Below are 13813 nucleotides of genomic sequence, written 5' to 3'. Positions count from 1 at the left end.
CAGGACATCTGCTGATCTCTTAATCACCTCTTAGTACATTTTTTGTATTACATCAACCTTTCCTGGTACATTGCTGTCTTTTGTTATTTAACCATTTCAATTGTTCTCTTTGTGACATTCTTAAAAGAAATTTATACATGTTTCAATGTGCGCTGCAAACCAATATATTTAACTACTGTTACTTCTGAAATTTTCTCTCACATTTGTTTGGGGTAACATTGTGACTGTGAGCTAAGCTTTACCATCCAGTGTCCTTACCACAAGTCTGATGGATCTTTTCAATCCAAGTGTAACTTCAAAATTAAGTTGATTTTTTGCCACATGCAACCATCCATATTTTGAACCTACTCAGTCCAGTTCAGAACCATGGGTACTAGAGATGGTCCTAGTCAGCAATGGGCACGTGGCAGGGTCTAATTCTCTGTGTTAGGTCAATCATATGTAATTTTATTTCTATTTAATACTAAATGTAACAATAAAATAAGAAAAGCACCGGTGATAAGAGGGGAGTATTTATTATTGATTTATGTTGGGCAAGTGTATGACACCCATGGAGCAATGTAAGTTTGCCTTTTCCCTTTTGCCCTTTTCAACCATGACTTTATTTAAATGTGTGTTAAAGAACTCTGGAGTCTTGTTGTTTTGATTCAGGGCTGCAACCACAAGTGTTCCAGCTACAGATGGGTTCAAATATGTGTAAGCCTTATAATTAAAGCAAGCTTATTCTCTGCATTCAAGATGTCACAGACAATCTTTGACACATCATCCCTCACAGTGCTTACTGTTCTATTTCTTTGCAGGAGGAAGTGATCACAACATCAGGGAGTGAGCTACTACAGGAAGCATGTGCTGTGAAAACTACTGCAAATGACTGTGGTGGACTGTTCCAATGAAGGCTGAAGACACAGATCAGTTATTGTGGAATGAAAAACACATCTGCTTTGTAGACGGAGCACACTTTTAAACGCACACAGCACACTAGCAGCATAAAGGTTTGCAATAAACACACCACTAAGCAACCCACACACAGCAGACAAGCCCAATAGCAGTTAGATGTGACGTCCAAGGCAAATGTCACTAAAGCGGCTATGGCATTTAGTAGAATGGACAAAAATACTTACTAGTCTTGGCTTAGGAACCTGCCACTAATAGAATTAGAATTTGAGCTTAAGGCAGCTGGGAGACAGTGAACAAGCAGACTGGGACTGGCGGTGAGATCTTTCAGAGCAGATGGGGAATGAGGCTCTTGTAGAAAATGTGATACTAGGAAAATAATTTGCAGAGCAAGTAATGAAGATACATTATCAGCCTTTTCATTCTGGATGCCAGCCATGGTTTAGTATTAAGAACTCTACCGCTTTTGTTTGTAGCAAATAACATGCTGAGTTACTGCACATCACTATAATAAAATTGTTTGTGTCAACATTATAGTTATAGTATGCAGTCTTCATTTTCAAATTGCTGCATTACTAAGCATTTACAGTAAAATAATAATCTTCATAATTACAGTTGTGATGCCATAATTAAGTTATGTTAGGAGTTTACTGGATTCACTATCTTTGTATTAACAGGTCATTGCAAACTAATTCAACTCCCCCACATCTGTGCATGTTCTTTGTGTTATCTTAACCCAGCAGCCAGGAGGTTATGCATTTATTTCTATCACTACAGGTACAGCTCTTTGGTCTGCTGTGTGTTCAGATATTGTGCCTTGGGTGTAAACAGCCTTGTCCTTAAAAGGTTAGTTCAAAAACCAAACAGGAGATGAAAAGTTGAAGCAAAAGTGTGGTCAAAAATACAAACCAAGGTCATTATTGTGATATACGTAGCTGAAATTGAAAAAGCAAAATAAAGGTGAGCAGACCTATTATAAATAAACAAACGTTTGACCAGGACTTCACTGTTCAATCGCAGAAGCAGGCTTCACCCCAGGCAGCAGTGACCCAAACTCAAAAGGCAGATTTCAAGGCCTTCACATTCCCAAATTGAGGAACACGCTAAATGCTCAAAATACATAAAAATATCCTTCAAGGGAATGGATAACCATAAACCACTGGTTTACAAATGATCAAAGTCCAACAAAGAATCTTTAGAAAAGAAGAATGTATTTATGTAAAAATGAGAAGAAACTTTAGATCTTTATTTGTCCCCAGGAGGGAAAGTTGGCCTTTGCCAGAAAATTTTCAATCCAGAAGTGAGACAATAGGGTCCCCTCCTAGTAACATTATAAAAAAATATTATAATGCCCCCCTCCTGTTGAGGACAACAGAAACTCAGAAGCACAGCCTCGTGGAGATGCAGCACACCTGGGTAGTACTGCGTAAGAATAAATTAGAGACCTAGTCTGAGCAGTATAAGCAAAAGTTGGATGCCAAGACAAAAACTAGTAGTGTGAGAAAGACAGGAACGGGAGGCCCAGACAGTCCATCAAAACAACATATGGCAAAACTGGAAGCAGCAGTTCAACAAAGACAATAACCAGGATTTTGAGTAGATGGGTCAAACAACTGAAGTACAAACTGGAAACAGACACAGATTGAAGTCCCAAATAAAAAAAAAGCTATAGATACTGGAGTAAGGTGGCTCTACTATCACAGCAGCACAGATAGTATTGAGTTGTTTAACAGAAACTGTACTATGCATTGGAGGGGATGGCTTCCAGAAATCAGAAGCATAAAAAGGAACTGGAGGTTCATTGGAGTTGGCAGTATACACTGGGACTTCGATTTAGCAATACCTGAAGACTTGGATGTTGTAGCAACAGACTTGGTTTTAGTTAATTTGGGATAGACTGCAGCAATTCAAAAATAAAATTTTACTATCAATTTATATTGGGTTTTAGGGAAATCAATATTATCTTGGCATAATGCGTTTTCTTCTTTAATATCCCAAAGGCTGTTATCCTCCTCAGGGTCTGAAATACTGTACTTGCAAAAAAAGAGTCTATTGTACAAAGTTTCTTAACAATACCTTGTAATTTCTTTTAAACAGATAATGAAATATGGAGAGGGAGTCAACTCTATCATAGTAGAATAACGTTTATGACAAATTAATCAACCAATGAGTCTTGTAAAAAATGTATTTACATAAAATCATGACATAAGGTTGTATTGTTAGATATTAGCCTTGTATTTACTTGTAACTGCTTATCTTGCATGGTCTATTTATCTATATGCCATATATGGCATGAAATTAGTGAAATTAAATGATCAGAATGCACAAAAACCATTTGGATTGCCTAGGTCAAGTCAGTGACAAGGAGACTTGAGAAATACCCAGCATGTGGTGTTAATACCTAACAGGACATATAATCAAGTTTATTGTGCAGCCTGCAGCAACTTGCTTCATTCATTTATCAATATGTGATCGATCATAGGTCAGTGGGCACATACATGAACTAGTTTGTAGAAAGTTGAAAAATATTACTAATGTTAAAAAAATAAAGAGAAGCATATACAGATCCAACAGTAGGGGGACTATCTAAATTCTTATTTAAGGTAGACTATTTCATCGTCCGTAGTCTATATCTGCAAGCCATATTGTCTATCACATTCAATGAATGTAAAAAGCTTATTTTCAAATCTAGAATTGTCATCAGATTTCAATTTGCCTGATCATTCCTTGCATAGTCGATTCACTCATTAATGGTCAAGTAAGTTCTCTGGGCTTAAACAGTGGCAGCATTAATGACAACATCCCTGATAAACGGTGCCACCTTCCTGTTCATTATGTGACTCTCAAATTCTGAATGGATGTCTTTCAGTTTTAAAAAATCTCTGTTTGGTCATACAGTATATTGCAAAACGTAACCTAATATTAACTACACATGAGGAGACATTTATATCAATACTAGCAAAATACCCGCGCTTCGCAGCGGAGAAGTAGTGTGTTAAAGACGTAATGAAAAAGAAAAGGGAACATTTTAAAAATAATGTAACATGATTGTCAATGTAATTGTTTTGTGACTGTTATGAGTGTTGCTGTCATCAAGGATTTGATTATCATTATTTCCCTCAATCAGGTTCGTATTTGGAGGATGTGTTGCGTTCAAGTTACATTCCGTGTTTGTCAACCGTTGTAAAGATAACAGGTTTCATTCATCGATTCATTTCTTACTACATCAATAAACAGCTTGTCTTCCTCTTTATCTAAAACGTGACACACTGCATGCACGGGTTTTTTTTACACTGTCTTCTTTTAGCTGGGTATTGACTTTTTCCACCGTGTGCTTTATTTCCGCAGTAGCTGCACTTATGAATATGCTTGTATGTGTCACTCACTTCATATTTTTTTACTGCCTTCTCAATTGTGTAATGCGGTTTTTGTTCAGCGCTATCTGGAGCTGTTGCTTTTTGTCTGCATACTGCGTTCACAGTCAGTTCACGTGAGCCGCTCGGTGTACATGCATCGAAGGTTCTCAGCTGTGCTTGTGCCATCTCGTGCATTGTCCATGGCTTCATTTAATGTTAGCTAAGACCCGGCACTTAAAAGTTTCTCTCACAGTTTCGCTGAGTTTGTGCCAAAAACCACCCTGACCATCTCATCTTCGTCTGCATAAGTACAGCCCTTCACCCGTGAATATTTAGCGGCAGTGTTTCTATTGGATTGCCGCTGACAGACAGCCTTATATGGGCAGGCACTCAATTACGTGGGAGGCGTAATGATGCGACACGCAAACTCCGCCTCCCACGGCCATCGAGCTGCAGTCTATTACAGTATATGTACGAAAATAGGTTCCAGTTATGACCATTACACGTAGAATTTTGAAATGAAACCTGCCCAACTTTTGTAAGTAAGCTGTAAGGAATGAGCCTGCCAAATTTCAGCCTTCCACCTACACGGGAAGTTGGAGAATTAGTGATGAGTCAGTGAGTGAGTGAGTCAGTCAGTCAGTCATTCAGTCAGTCAGGGCTTTGCCTTTTATTAGTATAGATGAAAGCATCAACCAAAATTGGCAGATTTTTTTTCACTGATATTGGCACCATCAAAGGTGGGAGGGAAAGCACCATAAAACCAGTCAAACTAACAAATTGTTTAATAACTACACTAACATGGCCTAGGATTCCCAATACGTTCCAAAATTTTAGACTAGAGGGGGGTATACCGCAAAATCCTAGCTAAATATTTGAGTAACATAGAATCTTTATAAAAATTCAAAGGTTTATTTTCACAAAAATACTCTGTCTCACTATGAAGCTCACAGGAGTTGCCAGGAAGGCAATCCAAGACAAACAAAATCTCAATACAATTATCCAAAACAAAGTAAGAAATAGAGCACTGGTTCAACAATCCAGGAAATACTGTACATAAGCACAGCAAAGACACAACTCTCCAATTCCTTACCATTTTTTTCCACCAGCAACTGTGAGAGATCTTCCACATGTATAGGGTGGAGGGCAGTTCCTGGTGGTGATTGGCAGGTGACCCACCCCTAGGGGGAACTACCCACAAATCACAAGGAACATAACAAAGGAAGCTTGCAAACACAGAGAAACTCAAAAACAAAGAAAGATTCACATAATCAAAATACAGTATAAAGAATCGAAAATGAACAAAAGAGACATTAAACATGAATTTGAACCCCATCCAGAGGGAGAAACCATGACTTTCTCACAGTAAACCATCTTTTGATCTTGAAGCTTGGTGGCAGCAATGCTCTAATTTTGGTAATAAAGAGTACCTCTGCAAGTCATCATGACACACTTCACTTCTTTCTTAATTTGTCTTTTCACTGTTAAACAGTTCAATATGCCCACATCACTTCTACTTTGACCTCATGTTCTCATTCAGGCCATTGCATTTGGCATCCTATGTATCTGTTTAGGCTTACATAGTTTCATTCAGCTATTCTTTAATCAAGCATAACAAATCTCTTTTACATCAACAGCCCACTACAAAATGCATCACATCCTTATGCAGAAATCACTTCAGTCTCTACCTGTGCCATAGACAAATATACAGCATCGCAGCAACACCTGCCGAGTAGCTGCACCTGCTCTTTTCACAAAGGACAGCAAAGGTGAAGCATTTGTCAAACCACTACACTTTAATTGAGTTTTCATCGAAGAATGTATCTATAGCACAACGAAATGTCTCTCTTTCAGATCACTTCCTGGCAAAAATAAAGAAGACAGGACTGATCTAGACAGAATAATTTAACAGCAGTGTCATTGTGGAGTCAGGTTAAGTCGGGATCTGTAATGTAAACCATTACTTTGATATTTAATGTTCTGTTTGCAGGCTTACAGAGCTTAATAATGACGCTGCATGTGGAGCCAGAAACTGTTCAGGAAAGAACAAGGTCAGGCTGAAATGGCAATGGAGGGGGGGGAGGAGGGCAGAGACGGCATGGAGGGCTGAGAGTCAGTAAAATGAGACAGATGAAAAAAAAAAGCGGGAGCTATGCCAAGCATGCACAGGGGGCAGAGTGGGGGCAGCTAATGGATAATAAGCTCGCTTTCTTAAAGGTGATAAAAACACAGACTAATGTACTCAGCTAACAAATGATATGAATCAAACAAAGGAAGTGTTTTCAAGGAAGGTGTGATAACATCAGACTCTAGGCAGGTAGCTAAGCACATCGGAGAGGATGCTTCAGTCAGGAGCTGCCCGGTGCAGCATGCAACTGAAAATGCATTACACAGGTCTTTTCCTATGGCTGCATTTTTTTTATACAGCTCATAGGCTGGAGAATGTTATGCCATGTTAGCTCTTGTTTTCATACTTTGGAGAGAAACGGTGTGCTTGTCTCCTACTAAGGATACTAAATGTGTGGAGTTTGCATCATCTCCCATTGTCTATGAAGAATTTCTACAAATCCTCTTCTTTCTGTTCACATCCCAAACAACAGACTCAGGCACCCCATGAGTCAGTAATAGATAAAGTGGGTTCAGAAAATTAACAGGTATGGTTTTGCATGTTTAAAAATAGTTAAATTGTCTGTCATATCATTTGTCCTTCAGAACACCCTTTATAGGCCCTTCATCTTCGGTTCCACTGCTCCATCTGCTGCTGTCCCAGTAGCCAAGAGACTCATTGTAGTTTAATTGAATGATACTCATTGTGTTAAATACACTTCTCAGAAAAGCAGGCCAACTTCAGCTGCTGGAGGACAAGAGATTAATAGCTAAGTGAGGTGTGTTAATGACATTAATTTTAATTAAGCTCAGCAGTATGCATCATGGCATCATTCAGAGAATCCTACTTAGCTAGTGATATCTCTGAACAACTCAAGGACTAATAAGTGACTCTGTTTTTATTGATCACAGGGGCCCTGCCTATTTAACACACTCACAAGTTTATCCACACCTGTCAAGTCCATTTGGCAATATTTAGAAGAACCGAGTACTTTAAAATTAGGTTTCTTCAGTAGGGATACTGTCACCGTTTCAAAGCCCTTTGACCCACTTTGAATCCCGGCTTGCCTGTTCATCCAGTCCAGTGGGTTATCTCTGGGATCCCTTGGTTCCTCTGTAATTCTTGAAAGATTTCTTAAAGTCAAACTTATAATCATGGTACACATTAATTTGGCACAGAAATTTGGGTTTTTAAGCTGAACATATTTTATTAATCTGTGGTTTATGAATTGGTCTACATGTAAGAATAAAAACCTTAAAACCTGTTGAATACATCCACTTTGAAGTGTCAGAGGTTTCAGTTTCAAAAAACATGCCTTCTGTGTGTCTGAGGTAAAGCAGTTAAGGCTTTGGACTTCAAACCCTGAGGTTTGACTACTGACACTGTGTGACGATGAGCAAGTCACTTGACATGCCTGTGATCCAATTGGAAAACCAGAAGAAATGCAACCAATTGTATTATAAATGTTTTAAGTCACCTAGGGTAAAGGCATCAGCCAAATAAGTAAATGTAAATGTAATGTTAATGACAACATCAGGAAATTAGAAGAAAAACATTTTGTCACAAAAAATTGCCACTCCTTTTCTTGAGGTAAGAATATCTTTTTAATTCACAGTAAAATAAAGAGACAACAAGCATAAAGAGCTGGGGTTTCCACCCCGTATACTTAGCAAAGTCTCAGCAAAAAAAAGAAGCAATATGTCTTTACAGACTTGAGTCCAAAACAGATCTGTGAGATAACAAGAACATGGCTGTTATATATTTGATAGGTAGGAACTGAAGAGCTCTACGGAACTGGAAGCAGAAGTGATGTCTCTAGGAGGTGGGCTCTTCTGAAGGTCTGCAGAGGAAAAGAGGAGAAAGTGTTAGAGAACAGCACCAATCCCTGGTCTGGTGGAAAAACACATTTATTCGAGCCCATAAACTGTTTCCCTGCACATGTGTGTGACATCATTCATCTGTCTGTGGTGACTTTAGCAGGAGGAGTTTTTGATGTTAATACGGAAATCAAATATCAAAATACGAAATCACACGTGTCTGATGTTGTACAGAGTGGTATAGTCTTTATATTAAAATAGTTTGTAAATGTGTGTATCTGGGATGTGAAACAGAATAGAAATAAATTCTAGACGTGAGCATCAGTAGACTTTGCGCCTTAGGAACCAAGTTACACAAACTATTCTATAACATTTCAGTAATTATTTACCACCCTGATGCTGATCTTTCTGATCATAATGTAGGTCACTGCAATAGCAATTGACGAGAAGACTTCATAATTAATTTCAGAATTACGGTATTTGAGGGTTCTTCTATGGTGCCTCTTTCTCTTGCACGATTTGGCTGAAAAACTAATCAGCACATCGTGATCTCATAACACACTTACGTTTTGAGTTTGGTATTTTTCTGTCCAGCCATTTTAGCTCTAGGCCAACCTCAAGAAACTGTGACACACACCCATCACTGAGATATCGACCCTAACATGTCGAGATCCGTTGAAAACCGAAGATTGAAATTTTTGATGAATCTAAACCTTTCACTCCTCCACCATAGATGATAGGTTATGGTGGAGGAGGCCACAAAGCAAAAAATTAAGCATTTACAGTTTCCTTCGATGCCTTATAGCATTCGTGATAGCTTCAAGATAGCTCATTGATAGTCCAGAGCCTTGTCATAGCGTCACAAACCATATTTTACTCTTTTTAATCCTCGATCCTGTCTCTCTGTTTTTCTGTCATCTTCAGTAATGTTTGTATATTCTGGCTTGTTCAAATGCATGTTATGAACTTTGGGAGATGGCACCAAACAAGACAGACAATGTTAGATTCGTATACACAAAGTCTGAAAATTGAAAGTACACCACCATATTTATGAGATGGATTTAGGAGTCATAGTGGACCTGACACTATCAACTACCAGACAGTGTTCAGAAGACATTAAGAAGGGTAACAGAATGTGATGTTATATAACACGGTGTGTGGAGTACAAGTCCAAGGAGGTTATGCTCAAGCTGTATAACACACTGGTGAGGCTTCAGTTGCTGCACTGTGTGTAGTTTTTGTCTCTAGGCTACAAAAAGGACATAGCAACACTAGAAAAAGTCAAGAGAAGAGCAACAGGACTGGATCCAGGGCTACAGAGGATGAATTATGAGGGACATTTAAAGGATCTAAACCTTTTCAGTTTAAGCAAAAGGAGATTATGAGATGACAAGATTGAAGTGTTTAAAATTATGAAGGGAATTAGTACAATGGTTTGAAATGGTTAGTTTACAAAGAGTTCAACAAGAACACATGGACACCGTTTCCATCCTGATAAATGTAACTTGCTCATAAACATATGAGGGGCCAAACAGGCCATAAATCATATATTTCTGTGTGTAATCTATTGGTTTACGTGTGAACACTATTGGTTTATGAATATTTACTATCGGTTTGCATGCATACTTAATTGGTTTGCGTGCGTACAATACTGGTTTCACTCATATGAACTATACTGGTTCGTGACAGTATATTATCGGTTTGTGTGTGAACTATATCCGTTTGAACGTGCATACCACTGGTTTGCATATGAACTATATTGATTTGCATGTGTATATCACTGGTTCCAGTACGATTTGTTATTGGTTTGTGAGTGAACTGCATTGGTTTACGCTTGCATGTTATCGGTTTGCGTATGAACTATATTGGCTTGTGTTCTGTATCGGTCTAACAATGGATTTGTGTATGCACTATATTGGTTTCATGCACGTCTTATACTGGTTTCATGTGGGTAACCTGTCAATTTTGCACTTGAACTCTATTGGTTGTATGCGTGCACTATGTCGGTTTCGCGTATGAAACATATTGGTTATGCGTGCGCACCCTATCGCAACTCTGTGTATAAACTATATCGGTTCTGCGTGTGAACTATATTGGTTGTTCATGTGATCTTCAGTGGAAATGGGCGGGGTAAGAAACAGAAAGTCAAGGGCCGGTAGAGTCATGGAGTGTAAAGACAAGTGGCTAGAAGACGCATCTGCGTTTAAACGGCACTATATATTTTTTTCCGTACAATACGTTTACGAAAGGACTTGGTGGTAATTATTACTATTTAAAAGAATCTACCCTTGAGTCTGTAATGAACACAAAGCTGAAATTAGGTACAGTATGTATTGGGCCGTCTTCTTATTTGATTCCAGGATCATGTTTGCTCGCACCCGGCCACAGTACTTTTTTTACACAACTTTTGAAACCAGTTATTCATTTTGAAGGCAAAATATTCTACATTTACTAACGCCTTTATGCAACAAACAACATTTAGATATTACTGGTTACATTCGCCCAGTGCCCCCACGCTGCACAGACAGGTGAAGTGACTTGTTTATGGTCACATGGTGTCATTATCAGGACTTGAACCCATGAACTCAGTTTAAAAGTGCGGTCTTAGACACTACGCCACAATGGTTGCACATCTATAAATTGTATATTAATTGGCATAATATAAACTTGTCCAGGACAGATTCCATTGTTAAAGTTGAGTTTAACATTTTCAACCCGTTCAAAATGGTTGAAAATCTGGAATATTTATTTTTTCAAATAATGGATCAGTTTGCAGATTAATGTACACACTGTAGAATATTTTGCCTTGCTGTTAATATAGAAGAAGAAGAAACTGGTTTGTGAATAAGTAGCTGACTGCAAGCTTATACTAGATGTAGCTAGAAGTGAATAAAAAGGCAGCTGAATGTGCACCTAACTTAAAATTAATTAGAACCAAACCCTTTCACAAACATACAGTGGCGTGCAAAAGTATTCAATCCCCTTGAATGTTGTCATAATTTTATGCAAGACAAAGCATTTGTACACATATTTATTCATTCAGTATTTTTTCTTATGCTGTAACAAAACATTTCCAAAGTCAAAATAAACTATTTTATGTAGACATTTAATTGAAGAAGAAAATCTCCAAAGTTAGTGTTTACATAAGTGTTTAAATCTCTGTGGTTTGGAAGCTCCAGGTTTATACCAATGACAAATTAATTACAAAGGTGGCAGACATTTGACAGTCATATTAAACATAATGAGGTGCTACTTTCTCTCTGGATATAAAAAGCCCCCTTTCTAGGGGTCGTAGTCTTTGGTGGACAGTCACTGAAAAGAGAGAGGAGCATTCTGCTGATGTGAGAAACAAAGTTATTGAAATGCACAAGGTAGCAGGAAAGGACTATAAAAATATCAAGAGTCTGAATGTCCCATTGCGCACTGCTGGATCCATCATCAGAATGTGGAAGGTTCATCACAGCACCCAGACTCTTACTAGAACAGGCCGTCCCTCAAGACTGAACATCGGAGTTAGACTTTAACTGGAGAGAGAGGAAACTGAAAATCCAACCGTCACTCTCAGATGTTTGCAATGATTTTTGGTTGAAGCTGGAGTGAAGGTGCAGGGGTCCACAATTTCAAGAGCTCTCCATTAAACAGGCCTCTACAGGAGGGTGACAAGAAAGAAGCCATTCCTTAAGATGGTCCACATAAAAGCACATGTGGCGTTTTTCCAGTTAAATGTGGGGAGAAGGGTTTATGGTCAAATGAAACCAAAATAGAACTTTTTTCTCTGACTTCAAAGAGGTACAGAATGTGTGGTGTAAAACAAACATGCCACAAGAAACACCAGACCTACAGTGGAATATGGTGGTGGCAGCATCTTGCTATGGGGATATTTTTCATGTGCTAAAAACTGAGAATCTTGTCAGAGTTGAAGGGACAATAGATGGGCCCAAATACCACACAATATTGCAGGAGAACTCGTTCCAGTCTGCTATGAATTTAAGGCTCGGGAGAAGATTCATCTTTTAAGATGACAATGACCCTAAGCATTAGATCAAAGTGACACTGGGATGGCCCAAAAACAGACAGGTGAATGCTTCTGAATGGCCAAGTCAAAGCCCTGATCTTAACCCAGTTGAGAATCTGGGGCATTGTTTGAAAACTGCTGTTCAGAGATACCATCCCACCAAAATAGAGGGTACCTAGAAATCATGCCAAGAAGAATAGGGAAGAATCACACCTGAGCAATGTGCAGAACTGGGGCATATTTACATACCCCAAAAGAAGAAAAAGGTTCTTGACAAACTATGAATATGTTGGGCTTGAATGCTTAGGCAAATAATCACTTTGGAGTTTTTCTTTAGTTGTTTGGAGTTTGATAATGTTTTGTTACAGCACAAGAGTTCACATTAAAAATACCAAATGGATAAATATGTGGACAAATCTTTTGTCATGCAGAAAATTAGGATGACTTTTAAAGGGATTGAATACTTTTGCACGTCACTGTATGTTTGTGAAAGGGCTTTGTGGTAATTCTTTTTCCCTTAATTCTGAAATGATCACAGGACTGGTTAGGTACACATTCGGCTGGCATTTTATTTACTCCCAGTATAAGCTTGCAGTCAGCTACTTATTCACACAGCTTTTGCAAAGTGGCTTCTTATTCTATTATAACAGCAAGGCAAAATATTATACAGTGTGTACATTAATTGGCAGACTGATCCATTATTTGAAAAAATAAATATTCCACATTTTGTTCCAGCATGGGTCAAAATTGTTAAACTCTAATTTAACAAATGAATCTGTCCTGGACAAGTTTATATACGTCAATGTCACAAAACTATGAAAATTAAGGTGGCCCAACGTCATTTAACACTTTACAGTGCCCATTAAATATCAAAGTAAATCCCATTTATCTGATATTGAAGTGGGAATACATTGTCAGTTTCACCCTGATACTCGCACTGGGCAAAGCAAAACTCCGCTGCATCTTAAAAAAATGCATCTGTCCTTTCACAAAACTGTGAAAGGTAAGGTGGCCCAATTGACGTTTAGTCAATTAATATACACGTTATAGATGTGCAAGCATTGCGGTTAGGGCTTTGCACTTTCAACCCGTTGTCCGTGGGTTCAAGTCCTGAGACTGACACTGTGTGACACTGAGCAAGTCACTTCACCTGTCAGTTAGGTGCAGTGCGGGGTCGCTGGGCATAATAAATCTAACTAGTAGTAACTAAATGTCATGTTCCATAAAGACGTCAATTGTAAATGTTGAAAATTTTAGAATAAGTAACTGTTTTTCAAATACAGTGAGGACAAGTACAGCAGTGGGTTGCAAGCAAGCATGCAGATGAGACCGAATAAGAAGACGGCCGAATACATACCTAACTTAACCCTTGAGTTCATTACAGACTGAAGGGTAGATTCTGTTAAATAGTAATAATTACCTCCAAGTCCTTTCGCAAACGTATGGTGCGGAAAAAATATATTGTGCCATTTAAATGCAGATGCATCTCCTAGACACTTCTCTTTACACTCTACCGGCCCTTGAGTTCCTGTTACTTGCCCCGCCCATTTCCTCTGAAGATCACGTGAACAACCAACATAGTTCACACGCAGAACCGATATAGTTCATACACAGAGTTGCAATA

The 13813-nt window shown here is 38.5% G+C and overlaps 1 protein-coding gene across 1 annotated transcript in view; it reads left to right on the top strand.

Moving 5' to 3' along the window:
• LOC120541394 (SH2 domain-containing protein 4B) overlaps window positions 1-1256 on the top strand; it is a 155311-nt gene extending 154055 nt beyond the window's left edge. Inside the window, exon 10 of the mRNA XM_039773015.1 lies at window positions 801-1256. Within this exon, the coding sequence (XP_039628949.1) occupies window positions 801-893 (93 nt within the window). The 3' untranslated portion in view covers window positions 894-1256. The remainder of the gene's footprint in view (window positions 1-800) is intronic.
• Window positions 1257-13813: the final 12557 nt, after the last annotated feature.

Source organism: Polypterus senegalus, chromosome 1, assembly GCF_016835505.1.
Source record: "Polypterus senegalus isolate Bchr_013 chromosome 1, ASM1683550v1, whole genome shotgun sequence".
NCBI classification, from domain to species: domain Eukaryota; kingdom Metazoa; phylum Chordata; class Cladistia; order Polypteriformes; family Polypteridae; genus Polypterus; species Polypterus senegalus.
This window is presented reverse-complemented; position numbering and strand designations above follow the sequence as displayed.